Source organism: Caretta caretta, chromosome 17, assembly GCF_965140235.1.
Source record: "Caretta caretta isolate rCarCar2 chromosome 17, rCarCar1.hap1, whole genome shotgun sequence".
Lineage (NCBI taxonomy): Eukaryota > Metazoa > Chordata > Testudines > Cheloniidae > Caretta > Caretta caretta.
In genome coordinates, this window is record NC_134222.1 from 1641381 (window position 1) to 1661245 (window position 19865).

Consider the following 19865-nt stretch of genomic DNA (forward strand, 5'->3'; position numbering starts at 1 on the left):
CAGCGAGGAATCATAGAATATCAGGGTTGGAAGCGCCCTCAGGAGGTCATCTAGTCCAACCCCCTGCCCAATCCCCAATTTTTGCCCCAGGTCCCTAAATGGCCCCCTCAAGGATTGAACTCATAACCCTGGGGTTAGCAGGCTAGTGCTCAAACCACTGAGCTGGGCAGCCCTGGAAGGGGCGCAGCCTGCCCCACACAGCCGGCCTGGGATGGGAAAGGCTCCCAGGCGGGTGGGGGGCCGGTGGCTTGGGAAGCACAGAGCCAATGCTGCTCTCCAGGGGCAGCAGCCATCCAGGCCCGTGCTCAGGTCTCTGAGCCTGGCTATGGGACCCCACCCCCCCCAAGCCCTGTCCATCCCTGGCATCCGGCTAGCGGGCTCAGTTCGCTTTCCAGCCAGGCCCCTAAAGGAGTGTCTGGGTTTTCTGGAAGAGCCCGGTGCATTGGTGAGCTCTGGGACATCTGTGTCACCACGCTGCGCTCTTTGACAGATCTGGTCCCAGTCATGTGCACTCTCGAACACCTGGCTGGCAGTGGCATGGCTTTGAGCCCAGTGTCACCCTGGTGCTGGCTCTCCACACCCGGGGGAATTTCACCCTGGCAGAGTTAAACTGTCCTGGCAAAAAAGAGCAAAGAAAGAGCTCCGATTGCATTGTCCCCCTCTGTAAACATCACGCTGCACCTAGGACATGTCCTCGCCTCTCTCCATCAGCCTCCGCGGAGCAAACAAAATGCCTCCCGCTCTCCTTCTTTCCATGCTATTATCCTTTGTGTCTCACAGGATGCTATTTGCACCTGCACGGATGGCTTTCAGAGTGTAAAGCCCACCATGGCCCTAGGAAAGGGCCGCTCCTCCGTGGATCCTCTTTCCTGCTAAGAAGGCAGAACAGCTCCCTGCTTTTCAGGCAGTAGCAGGAGTTGAGGGAATGCCTGCGTGGGATTGATTCTGCCAGGAAATGGGTGAGAGGATTATTCTTGGCTTTTGGTGAAAAATGCTGCATTAACAGTCCAGCAGCCTGAGGTTTGCTCTGTAGTGGTAGAAGAGGGATAAACATCAGTGTTCTGTTGGACAGTGGCCTTTGTTCATGCATAACGGGCCTATCGTGCCTCATCATTGTAATGGGAAATCGTGCCTCACCAATCTATTCAAATTCTTTGAGGGTGTGAAAAGTGTGGAGAAGGGAGAGCCAGTCGATATAGTGCACTTGGACTTTCCAAAAGCCTTTGACAAGGTTCCTCACCAAAGGCTCGTAAGTGAAGTAAGCTCTCGTGGGATAAGAGGGAAGGTCCTCTCATGGATCAGTAACTGTCTAAAAGATGGGAAACAAAGGGTAGGAATAAACTATCAGTTTTCACAGTGAAGGGAGGTAAATGGGGGAACCCCCAAGGGTCTATACTGGGATCACTGCTGTTCAACATATCCATAAATGATCTGGAAAAGGGAGTGAACAATGAGGTGGCAAAGTTTGCAGGCAATATAAAATTACTCAAGATAGTTAAGTTCAAAACTGACTGCAAAAAGTTACTAATGGACCTCACAAAACTGGGTGACTGGGCAACAAAACAGCAAATGAAATTCAGTGTTGATAAGTGTAAAGTAACGCACATTGAAAAACATCATCCCAACTATACATATACAATGCTGGGGTCTAAATTAGCTGTTATCACTCGGGAAAGAGATCTTGGAGTCAAATTGTGGATTGTTCTCTGAAAACATTTGTTCAATGTGCAGCAGTAGTCAAAAAAGTTAACAGAATATTAGGAACCATTAGGAAAGGGGTAAATGATAAGACAGAAGATATCATAATGCCACTGTATAAATCCATCCACGGTATGTCCACACCACGAATATTGTCTGCACTGCTGGTCACTCCCTCTAGAAAAAAAAAAAGATATCTTAGAATTTGAAAAGGTACAGAGAAGGGGAACAAAAATGGTTAGGGGTATGGAAAAGCTTCCATATGAGGAGGGATATATTAGAATTGGAAAAATTACAGAGAAAGCATAAAAATTATTAGGGGCATGGAACAGCTTCTGTACAAGAAGAGATTTTAAAAACGGGGAATGTTCAGCTTGGAAACAGACAATGGAGGGGGATGTGGCAGAGGTCTATACATCATGACTGGTGCAGAGAAAGTGAGTAGGGAAGTGCTATTTACCCCTTAATATAACACACAAGCAGGGGTCACCCAATGCAATTAATAGACAGTTGGTTTAGCACAAACCAAAGGAAGTACTTCTTCACACAATGCACTATCAACCTGTTAAGCTTGTTGCCAGGTGATATTGTGAAGGCCAAAAGTATAACAGGGTTCAAAGAAAAATTAGATAAGTTCATGGAGGATGGTCCATCAATGGCTGTTAGCCAAGATGGTCAGGGATACAACCCCATGCTCTAGGTGTCCCTAAACCTTGCCTGCTAGAAGTGCTGGATCATAGAATCATAGAAGATTAGGGTTGGAAAAGACCTCAGGAGGTCATCTAGTCCAACCCCCTGCTCAAAGCAGGACCAACCCCAACTAAATCATCCCAGCCAGGGCTTTGTCAAGTTGGGCCTTAAAAACCTCTAAGGAAGGAGATTTCACCACCTCCCTAGGTAACCCATTCCAGTGCTTCACCACCCTCCTAGTGAAATAGTGTTTCCTAATATCCAACCTAGACCTCCCCCACTGCAACTTGACAACCTCCCCCATTACTCCTTGTCCTGTCATCTGCCACCACTGAGAACAGCTGAGCTCCATCCTCTTTGGAACCCCCCTTCAGGTAGTTGAAGGCTTCTATCAAATCCCCCCTCACTTTTCTCTTCTGCAGACTAAATAAACCCAGTTCCCTCAGCCTCTCCTCCTTTACTGAGTGATTCATCCCTTGGATGACAGGGGATGAATCACTCAATAAATTGCCATGTTCTGTTCACTCTCTCTGAAGCAATGTTAGCTTGTGTCTTGTTATATTTAAAAAATATTTATATTAACACTTCTCATTATTATTAGAGGTACTGAATTTCAATATGTGATTAGAACTGTCACTACCCCATGTACCATTCATTTGTAATGTGTTTTGGGACTCCTGGATGGAAGGTTTTTAATAAGATCAAAAATATTAAACTATTACTTAGGGCTGTCAAGCGATTAAAAAAATTAATCATCATTAATCTTGCTGTTAAACAATAATAGAATACCATTTATTTAAATATTTTTGGATGTTTTCTACATTTTCAAATGTATTGATTTCAATTACAACACAGAATACAAACTGTATAGTGCTCACTTTATATTTATTTTTATTACAAATATTTGAACTGTAAAAAACAAAAGAAATAGTATTTTTCAATTCACCTCATACAAGTACTGTGCAATCTCTTTATCATGAAAGTTGAACTTACAAATGTAGAATTATGTACAAAAAATAACTGCATTCAAATATAAAACAATGTAAAACTTTAGCGCCTACAAGTCAACTCAGTCCTACTTCTTGTTCAGCCGATCACTAAAGACAAGTTGGATTACAATTTGAGGGAGATACTGCTACCCGCTTCTTGTTTACAATGTCACCTGAAAGTGAGAACAGGCATTCGCATGGCATTGTCGTGGCTGGCGTTGCAAGATATTTACGTGTCAGATGTGGTAAAGATTAATATGTCTCTTCATGCTTCAACCACCATTCCAGGGGACATGCGTCCATGCCGATGACAGGTTTTGCTCGATAACCATCCAAAGCAATGTAGACTGACACATGCTCTTTTTCATGATCTGAGTCAGATGCCACCAGCGGAAGGCTGATTTTCTCTTTTTTGGTGGTTTGGGTTCTGTAGTTTCCGCATCAGAGTGTTGCTCTTTTAAGACTTCTGAAAGCAAGCTCCACACCTCATCCCTCTCAGATTTTGGAAGGCACTTTAGATTCTTAAACCTTGGGTCGAGTGCTGTAGCTATTTTTAGAACTCTCACATTGGTACCTTCTTTGCGTTTTGTGAAATCTGCAGTGAAAGTGTTCTTAAAATGAACAACGTGCTGGGTCATCATCTGAGACGGCTATAACATGATATATATGGCAGAATGCGGATAAAACAGAACAGGAGACATACAATTCTCCCCCAAGGAGTTCAGTCACAAATTTAATTAATGGATTATTTTTTTAACGAGCATCATCAGCATGGAAGCATGTCCTCTGGAATGGTGGCCAAAGTATGAAGGAGCATACGAATGTGTAGCATATCTGGCATGTAAATACTTTGCAATGCTGCCTATAAAAGTGCCATGCGAACGCCTGTTCTCACTTTCAGGTGACATTGTAAATAAGAAGCAGGCAGCATTAGCTCCTGTAAATGTAAGCAAACTTGTTTGTCTTAGCGATTGGCTGAACAAGAAGTAGGACTGAGTGGACTTGTAGGCACAAAAGTTGTTTTGTTTTGGAGTGCAGTTATGTAACAAAAAAACCCTACATTTGCAAGTTACACTACAGTACTAGTATGGGGGGGTTCTAGCCCATGAAAGCTTCTGCCCTCATAAATTTGTTAGTCTCTAAGATGCCACAAGTACTCCTCATTCTTTTTGCTGATACAGACTAACACGGCTGCTACTCTGAAAACTATTTCTTTTGTTTATCATTTTTACAGTGCAAATATTTGTAATAAAAATAATATAAAGGGATCACTGTAGACTTTGTATTCTGTGTTGCAGTAGAAATCAATATATTTGAAAATGTAGAAAACATCCAAAATACTTAATAAATTTCAATTGGTATTCTATTGTTTAACAGTGTGATTCATTGCGATTAATTTCTTTGAGCGAGATTAATTTTTTTGAGTTAATCGCATGAGTTAGCTGTGATTAGTCGACAGCCCTACTACTAATTAATAAAATTAATACAAAATTACAAACTCTGAGGTAATAAAAAACTACAACTCCCAATATGCACCACCCACAGGTACTTTTCTGCGCATGCTCTCGTGCCTACGCGCCTTCCGTCCAGCTGTCTGGAACGAGAACTACCACTCCCGGCATGCCGTGCGCGATCTCGCGTTGCTTGTGCCTGCTCTCGTGAGAGCTGGCCCTATAAGCCCGTGTGAGGCGGCCTCGCAGGCCCCTTTCGCTTCCCTTCTCCCAAGATGGCGCCCAAGGCGAAGAAGGAGGGTGCGTGTGAGGGGAGCCCGCGATCGCCGCGCTGGGGGGCGCGGGGAGGAGGCCGGCCGAGTGGGAGGGGGGCGGGGGCTGCAGGCTGGGCCCGCTCCCCGTTGCGGGGCCTGCGCCCCACGTGCGGCGGGCCGGGGACCCGCGGGGCCGGGCGCAGGGCGGGGAGCCCCCGGCTAGGCCTGGTAGCGGGGTAGGCCAGCTGCGGCCCCCCGGGGGGTCCCTTGGCGGCCTGGCCGGTCCCGGGCCGCGCTCTGGCGGGGTGCGGCGTGGGCCGAGGCCCGGGGGTGAGGGCGGCCCGGGCACCCCACGTGGCGAGGCTGAGCGGCCCCTGGCAGAGCCCGCGCGCGCTCCCCGCCGGACGGGGCCGGTACCGGGGCCGGGGCCCGGGGCCGGGCGGGTGGCGTGAGGGAGCCGTTCAGATCTGAGGTGCGAATGAGGCACTTTTAAAAACTCCGGTGAAGTTAAATCCAGAATGGGGGGGGGGTCCCCCACCCCTCCGTCTTGTCATTCCCAGGGTGGCCTTTTCGCCTCTCTTTCCAGCTCTTCAGTTAGCGAACACTCTCCCTTCAGACCGTGTGACGGCTTTGTCGTGGCTAGCTGGCCATGCGGTTTAGTGCAGTTTTGATCGCTCAGTGACTCAGAGCTCCTGGATCGAGCGGGGTTTCATTTCCACTCTTAGGCGCTCGAAAGCGTTCTGAGGCAAGTGTTCCCAGCTCTGAGGGTGCAGCCTCGTAGCTGCCAATGTGCAGAATGTATCTTCAGGACCTGTGGGGTATGGCGGGAGTGTGGAGTCCCTTGTTGTGGAGGCCAACAGACCTGCTGCTGCCAGCCTCTTCCAACCAGTCTTTTCTTTGTAGCTGTCCCCGCTAAGACAGAGGCAAAATCCAAGGCTCTGAAAGCTAAAAAGGCTGTCTTGAAAGGAGTCCACAGTCACAAGAAGAAGAAAATCAGGACATCTCCCACCTTCAGAAGGCCCAAAACTTTACGATTACGGAGACAGCCCAAATATCCTAGGAAGAGTGCTCCTCGGAGGAACAAGTATGTCTGTGTGGTCCATTTCCTTTAAAATCTGTTTCTGTATATCCAGTCAAAGGTCTGGACACCTTCCCCCATCTCCATCAGACTTGAGTTTCTTGATCTAAAGCCAGCTTGCTTTTAGTCATAATCTTAACAAGTTTTTCTTTTATAAATACTTACATTTAACAAGTGAACGTTTATACTGGAGAATCAGAAGTAAAATACAAGCTAGTAGTTTAGGTCAAGTCTACACTACAAAAGGTTGATTTGTTGCATAACCAGCAACCCCTCCTATTGCAGATGCTGTTTATAGTGGGGGAAAAAAATGAGTTAAGCTATGCTGACAAAAGCACTTTTTTAACTGGTATAACTGCATCTACGCTAGGGCTCTTGCTGGTGTAAAGATGTTGCAGAAATTACGTCTTGAAGCAACATTTCAAACAGATTTTGAGTGTAGATCTGGCCTCAGTGAATGGAGGACTGTGTTCTGGAAACTGAAATAACAATGTCTTGGCAGCTTTCTTAGTTACTTAGCTTTTGTAATGGATGTTTGGGGTGCAAATGATGATTCCATGCGACCAAAGCCTGAGAGTTTGTGATTACAATCTTACTAGTGACTGATGTACCCTGAAGGTTCTTAGAGCTATAGTGACAATCTGCTGTGTGAAGGAGCTTTCTCTAGCATACCTCACTGCTTCCAGTGTTATGTAACTCAAATGCTTCTCACACTCAGGCTTGACCACTATGCCATTATCAAGTTCCCTCTGACCACAGAGTCCGCCATGAAGAAGATAGAGGATAACAACACCCTGGTCTTCATTGTAGATGTCAAGGCCAACAAACATCAGATCAAACAGGCTGTCAAGAAGCTGTATGATATTGATGTGGCCAAGGTGAACACATTGATCCGGTAAGTAACACTGGGTTAAGTGGGAGGGAAATGGAGCACTTGTAGGTGTAAGTGTTTCAAAGTGCCCTGGATGGTGTTTAAGCAGATAATTGATTAAAAAGCTTAAGAGAAAATGTACCTGGCTTGAATGAAACTAGCAGGTATGTGGAATTGGAACCCAGAAGACTAGCTGTGTGTGGCAGGGGGAAAGATTCTAATGATACAGTTTTCTGATTGATTCATATGCTTCCTCAATGCTGTATAGAAAGACATTTATAGCTGAGTTTCTTGGTTGGTAGGTTACAATATGTGTGTGAGTTGCAGAGTTCAAGATCTGTCATGATTTTGTTGTACAATCTTGGCTTTGAATCTGAGCATGTCATGGTGGAATGTAAATTGTAATTACTGGCTTAAAGGAGTAACCTGCAGTACTGAAGTACCAGCCAGTTGATCTGAGCAGCTCTTTTGGGAGCAGCAAAGGGGATTTCTTTGTGCAAATGATGGAAAATTACTTCAACTGAGTACAGTGATGTTCTCAAAGGAACCACTGATGCACAATGTGATACTACGCAACTGGAAAATAAATAGGGAGTTGTGGGTACTAATACCTTGTGCTTCATTGTAGGCCCGATGGTGAGAAGAAGGCTTATGTTCGTCTTGCTCCAGACTATGATGCGTTGGATGTAGCCAACAAGGTGAGAATGGAGACTCTTGAATTTTCTCACTTTCATCTGCCCTCTCTACTCTGCCCCAGCCGGACCCTGTTTTGACATACAGCTGAGATCAGGGCTGTTATTCTGGGAAGGGTGCTGTGCTGAAGTAGGGCAGTAATTCCTGCAAGATATGAAAGCCCTGCACTCCATGTGAAATTGAATTTCTCACAAATTCTTAGTAGCCAAGTGTCACTGGGCTAGAGTTTTTAGACTTATGAAATGTCCTAAAGGCTTTTTACTAAAGTGGCTATTGACCTTGACCTCATATAAGACATGAAGGGGAAGAGGTGGTATAATTAATCAGTTAATGTTATCATTGGCTTACATCAGAAATGCACTCCTGCAGGGACTCTGGGATATTGATCAGCAACTAAGAACAAATGGCTCTGAAGCAAATTCATAAGCTTTACAAGCTCATCGCCATCTCTTAGCTGAGGTGTCAGACCTTGTTGACCACTTCTGATTATTAAACATTGAGTGGCACTCTCTAAGAGTGGAGGTGTTGGTCATGGTCACAGCCCAACATTCTGCCACCCTAAATTAACCCACCACTTCCAGCTTGAAGAGTAATTCCTCACTTAATTCCTTAATGCCGCAGAGAGGTTTCTGGCAAAGAATGTCTGTTTGTTCCTTTCCTTCAAGGAGAGGGGCTGTATTGCAGCAGGGGTCAGTGATCATATGTAGATGGTCTCAGAAGTACCTTGGGATGAAACATGCTCTATACATCTTGCTTACAGTCTCTTAACAGGGGGGAATAAATCTCTTTGAGCTAGTCTAAAAGAGTTTCTCTGACCCAACTTAAGCTGTCCAATAACTTGCCAGCTGTTGTGTAGAACATGCCAAAACATCACAAGTTATACAGATACTTCAGGCACTTGCTAGAACAGGGTAGAAATTTTGTTTCTGGGCTGGGGGAAGAGCAGTTAGTTCTGCAGCGGAATAGGAGCATGGTGCCTCAAACCAGCCTCTGGGCCTGCCACAATAGTCTTAGGATGGTCAGAAGTGGATGTAACAGGCATTTTAATAGGACTGGTGCACATCTTATTGTGCCAGGCTGTTCTGTGGTAAATATTCATCTACTCATTTTTGTAGATAAGATTAAGTGCTGCAGGAATATTGTGTTTGCTTTGTTGAGCTAGGGCAGACCGGAAGCCTGGGGGAGCAGAGAGGATGTTTGCATAGGACTAGAGCTTTCTGGGGGAGATGGATCTGTTGCCACTGTTCTACATCTTGGAATCTCCATCTTCATGTGGTCAGGGTGCAGGCTATAACATCATTCCTTTTGTTTCCTTTCAGATTGGAATAATCTAAAGTGCATCCACCAAGAGCTGGGCAGATGAGATAATAAACTTTGTAAAACCACTTGTTGGGCTCTTGTGTTTTGTAACCGAGTAATCTCTTGGAGCCGAGGAACCTGGGGGATTTTCGGGGCACTTAGCACAATTTCAGTGGCTTGAGGCATATGTACATACTGCATGGAGGCAATAGCTGAGTGTCATGCAAGATTACTGAAGTGGAAGAATTAAATTCCCCCGAAATGCCATTCCAGAGGTGAGACTGAAATGCTGTCCTAAACACCTGCCTTTAGGCTGCAGCATGGCAGACTTCCCCGGAGCTCTAGTCTACAGGAATTTGGTGGTGTTGAAGCACAGGAAGAGGTACATTCACGGTGAAAACTCCACCTCAGCTCATTATTCTCATTGCAGGAGACTTAAATGACAAGTATGTTGTTCAATGCGCTGCTCTTGTCTTACCCTGGCTACTCGTCCAACACTTTTATGCTGCTTTAATTACATGGAGTTTAAACACCAATGGTTTCTGTTCATCAGTGCTGCTGTTCTCAGTTTAAGCCTGGGGTAGTCAGACCCTATTCAAAGTGCTCTGTGCAGAGCCTTTCACAGAGAATAAAAAGTTTTGTGTATCATGGCTTCATCCTTTGGTTTCATTTTTTTGCCAGCTGTTGCCATTGTACAGTCACTTGACTGATTCAAATGAGACCTTTAGAGATGTTCTCATGTTCAGTTCATCTGGTTGATCACAAGTGCCTTCACCCTGTCTAGCTTAGCTAGATAATGGCTTCTCATCTGTCAAATGCATGTGTATTTTAGTGGTAAAAAGTCAATTGAAGGATGTTCCTGGGAGATTCCAGCTGCTCATGTCCTGTGGGGATTGGAGCCATGAGGGGAACCAAGTTTCTACGTTCAGTACTTAAAGAGGAACTGCTGCCAATTGGCGTTACTGCCCAGGGGCCATTGCATACAAACTAGAGCCAAGGCTTGTCCTCTGACAGTGGCTGAAGGACAGAGACCTGTAAATACAGGGCAAACAGATGGTCTACCAGCTGTTTGTGTGGCCATCACTATATTATGTGAGCATCTAACAATCTAACCCTGTTTATCTCATCACATGCCTATAAGAGTTGTAACTTAACCCCACCTTTGAGCCAGGTGCCTGAGGACCAGAGCTCAGAGACTTGTAGGTCCCAGATGTGATGCTTTTATCTTAAGGCCACCCTCCCTTCTTCATTCCTACTCCCAGCCTGAGTTGGCTCTTTCCAACTACTCGGTGATAGATTCATGAACACTTTAGTACTGAGTGCTACAATGCCCCTTTGATTACCAGCCCTTTAAAAATAAGGTTCCTTGGTTTTGTCTGGCATGAAGTGCATTATCCCTGCTGCAATACAGGGCTTAGCTCCCCTGAAATGCACTTTGTTTGTGTGCTAGCATTGAAGGCCTTAATTAGGTTCAAGGTGCTAATCAGGGCAGCCTTAAAACTAGCTGCTGCTGCTACCTGGAAATGGGGGATTGCCATCAACAAAAATCTTTAGTTGAAACCAGCTCTTCAAAGTGCTTGAAGAATAGGTAAGAATGTGGAGTGCTTACCTGTGATAGGCAGGACGTGGATGCAAAGAACAGAGATGACTCTAGAAATATTCTTGCCTAACAAGCCCCCCAGTTGTGAAGGGCTTGGCCAAACCAATGTGAGTAATTATATTCTGCCTTGTGAAGTCCCCTCTGCAGCTGAATGCTGCTCTTCACTTCCTGCCCTAAAGTGCTGGGGAGGGGGAGGTTTGCATTCCTCTGTGGAGTCTCCTGCACTTCAGCTAGGCAATGGTGTGTGTGTATGCTGACGCAAAAGGTGCTGGGTGGATAGAAGTGCTCGAAGGACCTTTGGGCAATGGTGGGGGTTTTTTTGGGCCAAGGGCCTTATGTGGTGTGAAACCTATTTTGATCTGTCACTTAAGGCTCAGGCAGATTTCCCACTTTAGGGGAGGTTTCATGCATAGGGATGGCTGTGAGCCTCAGGCAGTAGAACTGGATTTTCAGGGTAATTCACCCCAATGTGCCTCTGGCTGAGGCACAGCAAATGGCATCCTTTGACTTTAGTTGTCCCCCAGGGGAAGCGTGGGTGCGTGGTGTTGGTTATATGGAAACGGGGGGTGCAGTGGAAACCATCTGTTTGGCGTTGGTTCTTACTACAAGCCAGGGGGTGCAGTGGCCCCCCTAGTTCCAGCACCACCGTATGGAAATGGTTAATCCCTTTTTAGGCAGGAATGATTTGACATTTCTAGGAGAGAACACACTTCTACGCAAGACATGTTCTGCTGTGAGAAAGACAGAACATTCCCCTCTACAGAGGACTGACTGGACCTATGGGGGAAAGTTCTGCACAATGGAGAAGCTTCAAAACCAGCTGCCTCTGCACTGACCCACCTTGGCTGCCTCCATGCTGTGTCTGGGAATCCCTCTGCATACACCAGCGGGGGGAAAGGACTTAGCTTTTGGGGTAAGGAGTGAACATAGCACAGCTCTGGTGGGTACGGTGAGATGAGGGAGGCAGGTGCCAGACTCCAGGGAGAGCGTTCCAGGTGGGCCGGACAGGAAGCTAAGGCAGAGGAGCGTTAGCTGGGCATTGGGAAGGAGAGCTTGGATCATAAGCTTCTTGGTTGTAGATTTTCTTCTGGTCATGACAGCTCCCCAAGGCTGTAGGTGCTTTGAGAATCCAGCCCAATGCACAGGGAGCCCTGTGGCTAGCCTTGCCAACTCACCTGTACTGAGTTCCTAGAGCTGGAGCACCAGGTCTGCTCTCCAAGAGTGGCCAAGCCAAGTGGCCCTGCTGGCCAGCCAGAGTCCGCTTCATGCCCCAAGTCTCATTCTCCGCCAGGAGGGCTGGTGTGAATACTCTGGTTTTAAGGAGGCTGGGCCAAAAGGCATGTGACTCGCTCTGTTTTCCTTTAGGGCTGAGTGCTGCTAGACTGTTGTGGGCTGGTCGAGGTGGATGGGATGAGAGCTGCTGGCCCTTCTGCTCGCCTCAGGCAGGCACTTCCACTATGACTGGGTTTTTAACTCTTCAGTCTCATGGAAGAGGTTAATGATTGCTGCTGCTAACACCCCGGGGCTGGGCCTGCTGGGCAAGGCGGCTGCTGTATTGCACTAGCCCAGGTGAGTGCAGACTGTATAGGAAGAACCAGGAGCCACTGAACAAACACTGGCTCGGGCTCTTGAGGCAGAGACTGGTGGGGAGCCATCTCTTAGCTATGGAGTTTGAGAACCCTGCCTCTGTGCACACAGCACAGTGATGGTGACAAGGGCGAGGTTCGATATGACCTCTCATTCATTATACCCAGTCCAATGGGCAGAGAAGGGCATGTGACCAAAAAGTTTCCTGCTATTGACTTCCAAGCCATGTGTTTGACTGCTGGCCAGCACAGGGAGGAGAGCGAGGGGTGGTGCTGTGGGGAGAAGTGCGGAACAGGAGAGCCAGACTGGCTTCCTCCATCTTCACCTTTTCCACAAGCCACGGCAGCTGAGCTGCACCAGCCTCTCCTGTCTCCCAGGAAGAAGCTTGAAACAGTCAGCCGGGGGCCTTCATTGGAGCAAAGTTTCTGTAACCCAAGGAGGGCCCTCCCGAAGGAGAAGCAGGTATGTAGGCGGGGCCATGCCTTTTCCGACAGCAGCATAGGAACTGCCATGCCTTTGGGGCAGAGGGGAGGCAGCTGCCCTTTCATGGAATCATCCAGAGCCTAGTGCCCCATTCAGCCCATGGGCCAGGGCCACTCTGGCAGAGCAGCGAGCTCCCTGCAGCTTAATTGCTGACCCCCCTGGTTAACCTTAGCCTTGAGTGCAGAGGTCATGGAGGATAATGGAGACCCTCTAGCTAAAGGCCCAGGGAGCTGATGGGAGAATCCAAGCTTCATTTCCAGCAGGGCTGCTTGCCTTGGGGCTGCCCTTGGGACCCCCTCCGTCCCTGTTTGCACAGCAACACGCTGAGCCACCAGGCCAAAGCTTTATTCTGGGAGCCAAGTGCACAGACTCTTTCTGCACGTGCCAGCACTGGTTTGCCTCCCAAATACTGCACAGGAACTCCCAGAGCGATGGCCTTTCACCCAAGCTGCACGTCCAAGGCCATTCACTGTTAGCATTGGTACTGGATGGACCCCAGCAGCCTGTCTGCAAGCAGCCCTGGCTCTCTCCAGCCAAGTTCTTACCCCCTGCCTACCAGCATGACACCTGACCACTATACACAGCTCCTACCCTGCCCTGTGTTAAGGCTGCTGCAGCAGCAGCCAGCTGCAAAGCAAGGACACAGCAGCATGCACCTGTCCTGGATGGACACAAGTAAGATGAGGGAATGTACCCAACTGTGCACGAGGCTTCTGGATAAAGGCAGGTCCCAGGCTCACCACTCCTGGATTAGACCATTGGAAAGGGGGCAGCTGCACACACCCCACCCCAAGAACACTAAGGGGTCACTGGATTATTTTTAGGGAAGCCGTGGAGCCCAGCCTAGGGCACCTGCCTCATTGCTTTGGCTGTCGTCACAATAGCATGAATGGAGCTGCCAGGCCAGTCTCTCAGCTCTGCAGCTTGGTGCATGGCTGCTCCGGTTGCTGGGCTAGCCTTTGTTCTGACTGGGTTCTCCCCAGGAAGAGCCAGTCACCCCTGCTTCATACCAAACCAGGAATTAAGGCTTTTGAAGAGACCATCACCTAGGACCAGTGAGAGCTCTGTGCCCTGCCGGGTCCCCTCTTCAGCAGAGTTCTTGCATTCCAGAGCCTTGATCCTCCCTGCCTCGCCTGTTCCTAGACTGCCCCGTCACCAGCTCTGGCCAAAGCAGCGACGGGGCGACATTAAAGACTGTGTTTTACCCCTCTCCTCTGCCCCTTTGCTCCTGTCAGTCCACGCCTTCCCTTTCTCTGCCGCCTTCATTGGCGAATGCTCTGCCCACTCTTCTAACCGCCTCCACCCCTGGAATCCTGCTGACTTCCTCCCTTCTGGCTTCATCTGGAGCTCAGCCCCCTCCCCCGGCTCACTGGTCACCTCTCCCACCCCAGCCCCCACTGTCCCTTCTCAAGCCCTCGGCCCCTCCTGCTCTGCCCAGAATCCTGACAAATCTTTTCCAGCAAAATTTCACCACCTAGCAGCCATTTCCCTCACCTGCCCCTTGACCACCTGACTCCTCCCCTCTTCCACTTAAACATTCCCTCCATTTTCTGGCTCCTTTCCCTCAGCCTACAAGTGGATACTTATCTCCTCCATCCAGAAAAGCTCCCCCCCACCCATCCCCATCCCACCTGCCTCTGCAGCCACTGGCCAGCTCCCTCCCTCTTGCCCCATCTGCAGCCACAGGGTATGTGACACTGAGCTGCAGGTGTAATCTCTGGTGTGGGTAGACTGATCCAGCTAGCATGCTACAAGTAGCAGTGTAGCTGTGGCTGCCAAGCAGCAGGATGGGCTAGCAGCCCTGAGTACAATCCCAGCTGAAACCCTGCCTATGTACATGGGCTGGCTAGCACCCACCATTGCACTGTTTTCAGAGCCGGACCTGCCATTGGCTGTCTCTGCCTCAAAGACGCCTCCCCCCCATCAGCCTCTGTAAGAAGCTGCTTCCTTCCCCAGGTCACTGCATGCTCTGCCCCGGGAAAGGACGGCCCAGATGTGCTGCAGAAGCTTGGAAACAGACACGTATTTAATGCATGTAACATCCCATCACAACATGGAAGATAAACCCTTTTTCCCAACCAGCTCCATCCTTCCCCTCCTGATTTGCCTGCTGTGACCCCTGCCCCATTGGCATTGACCTGACCCTGGGAGCAGCATGAGGGGGGGAGGGGAGTTTGGGTTTTTGCAGGGGGCAGGTCAGGCCATCCTGTGACAAAGCACAGGCTTTGTTAAGTGACTGCAGAGCCCTTTGCTGGTGGAGCTCAGCTGTAAGGCACGTGTGGTGCAGAGCTGAGGAGGTGCAAAGCGCCCCATGTCCAAGCCCTCCACTGCAGGGGGGGTTTGCAGAACCCCACAGACGATGCCCCTTCACTCAGTCCACTAAGAACTTCTCCCCGTCCACATCCTTCCCGGCGCGCCGCCTGCAGGAGTCTGGGAAGAAGTCGGAGCGCAGCAGACGGGAGAAGTACGTCAGGATCATGGCATCCAGCAGGAAGAGGTTGACTATCAGGAAGGCTCCCTGACCCCGCACCTCCACGTAGCACACAAAGTACCAGGTCAGGTAGGTCTGAGGCACCAGGCGGAAGAGGAAATACATCACCAGGTTGACATACTTGTTGACCCTGTAGAGGGTGGGAGCTGGCATGTTGCTCAGCTTCAGCAGCATGCGGACGGTCAGGAAGATGTTGCTCACCTCCACGAAGAGTGACAGCATCCCTGCTGCCACGAAGCGGTCCAGGAAGATCCCGGAGAAGAAGGCTGAGATCGCCTGGCAGGGGGGACCCAGACACAGGAGTGAGGCCAGCTTTTTTCCCCTCCGTCCTCCTGCCAAGCCCAGGCATGGAGCTGAGTGCCGGATACCAGGCCCGCTCCAGAGGAAGGAGATTAGAGGGCAGGGCAGTAAGGGGGGGGAGCCCCTCCAGCTCAGCCTGCAGGGCCCTGGGTAGTGGGGAGCCATCTCTCAGGAGTGAGCAGATTGGTTCAGCTTCCCGGGGTTCTGGCCACAGTTGTGTGGCCAACCCACTCTCACAAGGTTAGTCTAAACCAGCCGGTGTCCCAGCCGGGATGTACTAACCAATCTTTCTGTGCACGGGAGGTGGGCAGGTCCCTGGGCTCTTTTCTCCACCTCCTGCTTTACTCCCCAGGGAATCACCCATGACCTGGCTGACTGTCCCATTTGGCAGGTGCTGGCTTCTGCATGCCCACCCTGCTGAGGAAACGGGCAGGGAGCCGTTCCGAAGCTGACCTCACAAAGCCTGTGTAGCTCCATGGACCTGAACTTCAGCCCTGGGCCATGATCTGCTCAGCTAACAGTCAACAAGGCCAGCACAGGTCAGACATCCCCAACCCCAGGGACTCCCAGCCCTAGCCTCCTGTGGGGCACCCGTCCTGCCTCCCCAGGGTCACTGGTCAGTTTCACTCAGCTGTGGGTGTATCTGGAAAGAGGAGAGTCAACTCAGCTGGTCTTGCTCAGTGCTGTATGTGCCAGCCGGACTCACTGCATGGGCCTGTACTTGCCATGGCATGGTGAACCAGGTACTCCCAGGATGCTCGGGACTGGTGGCTCACAATGATGTCGAGAGTGTCGTGGATGAAGTAGCCTATGGAAGGGAGGCAGAGAGCACAATCTGTCAGTCCTGGTGTGGGGGGAGTTACAATCATCCCCTGTGAGTCTATAACAGAGCCTCCATCAAGAGCTTTCAGGTGTCACCCAGTGCCAAGGCTAGTGAGATGGGGCTGCATTAAACCGTGCCCCCCCCCGCCACCTTTGGTAACGAACGTTGGGAGGAACAGCTGGTGTCCTGATGGACACTCTCAGGAAGGCAGATTCATGCCCCTCCAACTGCATGCGTGATCACCAAGACTAGTTTGCACACAGCAGCAGCAAGCAGAGTGGAAAGGAAACAAGAGTGAGCCTGTCAGTGAGGTTGGGCACACGGGGAAAACGGTCTGGAACAGGGCGCTGGGAGCAGGAGTAGCTCCGTCTGGAACGGCTCAATGACCGTGCCACACAGTAGGTGCTGCAGCCTCGTGTCATGGAGCAGGGAGGCGAGCGCCCCGTGCACAGGGCTCGCTGTGGCTGGACACAACCGAGGTACTGAAAAGCTCCAGGCAGCGCAGCGAAGAGCAAGCGAAGCGACCGGGAACTGGAGAAACGGCTGCTGAGCCGAGCCACAGATTCAGATCTGTGGGGGAACAGGCTAGGCAGCCCTGTGGCTCTGAAGACACCAACGCTTAAGGAGGGGCACTGTTGTGGGCAGGACCAGGGCGTGTTACAGGAACAGGATGGAATTAAAGCACAGGTGAGCTGAAGGCTGAACACCATGAAAGGTTTTGAGCACTGAGGGGAGGGGCTGGCAGTGACAGGTCTGGGAGAGGGTCCTCTCCGCCCACTGCAGCCCTGAGCCCCTGCACAGCGCTTACTAGGCTGCTGCACAGCCACCCGGCTTCAAGAGAACTTCGGTGAGAGGTACTGGGCGGTAACATACTCTCCCCCGGGACACAGGAGACGACCCAGCACTTGGGACATTCCAGAGTGGGCTGCACAAAGCCCCGGAGGAGATGCTGCTGAATCAATCCTGCCTGGAGCTGGCTGGGGCAGCAATTTGGGGAAGGCTCTTCCAGCTCCAATTTCAGCACCTCTAGCAGAAATGCAGCACACCAGACCCCTGCATTGGGGGGCGGGGGGGAAGGGGCAGAAATCCTACCTGCAGAGAAGCAGAGAAGCAGGTATCCTGAAGTGGACGAGGTGTTTTCAATGTCCACCAGCATCTCAGGAACCTGCCACACGCTGGGGAGGGGAGAGACATGCAGAGGGGTGTGTGGTTTCGTAGTCTGATCACAGCAGCCCTCCTCACCTCCCAAGTATCATGGTGCGGAGGGGCACAGCTCCTCTTCCCGAGTTACCGCTTCTCACCCAGAGTAACTCCCCCAGTAGCAGAAGCAAAGAGAAACAGCTGGCCCCTCAGTCAGCCATTCAGCTCCTTCCAGGGCTGCGTGTCCCAGGCCCCATTACCTTCCCAGAGCCCAGGAACAGGCCTAGGTTGTGATCAGTAATTGCCGATTTAGAACATGTCCACAACACTGGGTACAGTAAGAGTCAGCTGGGGCCTTTGTTCTTTCTCCTTTGCTTGGTGGCTCATTGCTCATGCTGCAGGGAATCAGTGAATGCTCCAAGCCCCGCTTGGAAGGGCCTGGAGTCCCTGGGACCAGGCTTTGAGACTTGGCACATGATCAGCTCAGCCCTTCCGCCCTCTGCTAGGTGGATACACTGGGTGGAGGTCTCCTTAGCAACAGAGCGCCCCTTGCCATGTGTGCACATCAGGGGTCTCAGGGACGCCCTGCAGACCAGGAATGTCCCCTGCTCTCCTGGCCCCCTCCGCGGTTTGGTGCGGGGTGCTATGCGCTGGTTGTCCTGCTTGCCCGGCTCTCCTCTGGGGCAGGGAGGAGGAGGCTCTGATAGGCCACCGCAGGGAGGGGGGTGCTCGGCACCGAACGGACCCCCATGTCCTATATACAGTGTGCAGCACAATCGGGCCTCAGGCCTTTGGGGGCCCCTCAGCCTAAGCCCGACACAGCAGCAGCCCCAGGGCGTGGGCTCCTGGTACCCAGCCCGGCTCTCCAGAGGCTCCGGGGAGGAGTCAGGGGCCGGGTGCACGTGCTGCAGGCTCAGCGCTGATCAGCCCCCGCCTGCCAGGCTCCCCGGGGCCCGCAGGGCGCCGTGCAAACGCGTCTAATGGGGAGCAAAGGGGAGGCCTTGGCGGGCGGGGGAGGCCAGGCTGAGCTGCCCGGGGCTCCGCGCCCGGGGGGGGGGGAGGGGAAGGGGAGGGCCCCCCGCGCCCGGGGGGGGGGAAAGGGGGAGGGGAGGGCCCCCCGCGCCCGGGGGGGGGAAGGGGAGGGGAAGGGGAGGGCCCCCCGCGCCCGGGGGGGGGGAAAGGGGGAGGGGAGGGCCCCCCGCGCCCGGGGGGGGGAAGGGGAGGGGAAGGGGAGGGCCCCCCGCGCCCGGGGGGGGGGAAAGGGGGAGGGGAGGGCCCCCCGCGCCCGGGGGGGGGAAGGGGAGGGGAAGGGGAGGGCCCCCCGCGCCCGGGGGGGGGAAGGGGAGGGGAAGGGGAGGGCCCCCCGCGCCCGGGGCTCACTCACCACAGCACGGCCCAGAGCCCCGTCACCACCGAGTGCACGAAGGAGACGAGCAGGTTCCGCCAGCGCCAGGCGCGGGTCGGGTCCCGGCGCACGTGGGCGGGCAGGGGCAGGCGGCGCAGCCCCCGCTGCAGCGCCTTGAAGAGCAGCGTGGAGCCCAGCACCAGCCCGGCCGCGCGCAGCCAGGGCCCCATGCCGCCGCCTGGCCCCGCCGCCGGCCCCGCACGCTCCGCCCCCTGCTGGCTCCGGCTCCGGCTCGTCCGGCTCCCTAGGCTCGCGGGAGGCGCTGGGCCAGCTCAGAGGGCGTCAGGGCTGGCGGGGGGAGGGGCCAGCATGGGAGAGGGGCTGGGAGGGGGCGGGGCTTGGCCAGCTCAGGGGAGGTCGGGGCTGGGAGGGGGCGGGGTTGGCACAGGGCAGGGGCTGGGAGGGGGCGGGGCCGGGCCAGCTCAGAGGAGGTCGGGGCTGGGAGGGGGCGGGGTTGGCACAGGGCAGGGGCTGGGAGGGGGCGGGGCTTGGCCAGCTAAGGGGAGGTCGGGGCTGGGAGGGGGCGGGGTTGGCACAGGGCAGGGGCTGGGAGGGGGCGGGGCCGGGCCAGCTCAGAGGAGGTCGGGGCTGGGAGGGGGCGGGGTTGGCACAGGGCAGGGGCTGGGAGGGGGCGGGGCTTGGCCAGCTCAGGGGAGGTCGGGGCTGGGAGGGGGCGGGGTTGGCACAGGGCAGGGGCTGGGAGGGGGCGGGGCCGGGCCAGCTCAGAGGAGGTTGGGGCTGGGAGGGGGCGGGGTTGGCACAGGGCAGGGGCTGGGAGGGGGTGGGGCCGGGCCAGCTCAGAGGAGGTCAGGGCTGGGAGGGGGCGGGGTTGGCACAGGAGAGGGGCTGGGAGGGGGCGGGGCCGGGCCAGCTCAGAGGAGGTCGGGGCTGGGAGGGGGCGGGGTTGGCACAGGAGAGGGGCTGGGAGGGGGTGGGGCCGGGCCAGCTCAGAGGAGGTCGGGGCTGGGAGGGGGTGGGGTTGGCACAGGAGAGGGGCTGGGAGGGGGCGGGGC

At 52.7% G+C, this 19865-nt stretch overlaps 2 protein-coding genes and 2 non-coding genes across 4 annotated transcripts; 3 read left to right on the plus strand and 1 right to left on the minus strand.

The window, feature by feature from the left end:
• The first annotated feature begins 4970 nt into the window (after positions 1-4970).
• Positions 4971-9109, plus strand: RPL23A (ribosomal protein L23a). Its single transcript, XM_048824406.2, has 5 exons — positions 4971-5128; positions 5986-6166; positions 6879-7055; positions 7660-7729; positions 9044-9109. The coding sequence occupies exons 1-5, from the start codon at positions 5104-5106 to the stop codon at positions 9056-9058; spliced, it is 468 nt and encodes a 155-aa protein (XP_048680363.1). The 5' UTR covers positions 4971-5103; the 3' UTR covers positions 9059-9109.
• Positions 6700-6772, plus strand: LOC125624166 (small nucleolar RNA Z17). The gene has a single exon (XR_007353224.1). It is a non-coding gene; the product is annotated as a small nucleolar RNA Z17 (small nucleolar RNA).
• Positions 7526-7590, plus strand: LOC125624165 (small nucleolar RNA SNORD42). Its single transcript, XR_007353223.1, has one exon. It is a non-coding gene; the product is annotated as a small nucleolar RNA SNORD42 (small nucleolar RNA).
• A 5592-nt stretch (positions 9110-14701) lies between the features above and the next one.
• TLCD1 (TLC domain containing 1) lies at positions 14702-19058 on the minus strand. Its single transcript, XM_048824398.2, has 4 exons — positions 18832-19058; positions 17400-17482; positions 16210-16292; positions 14702-15460 (listed from the first exon to the last, which is right to left on the minus strand). The coding sequence occupies exons 1-4, from the start codon at positions 19020-19022 to the stop codon at positions 15065-15067; spliced, it is 753 nt and encodes a 250-aa protein (XP_048680355.1). The 5' UTR covers positions 19023-19058; the 3' UTR covers positions 14702-15064.
• Positions 19059-19865: the final 807 nt, after the last annotated feature.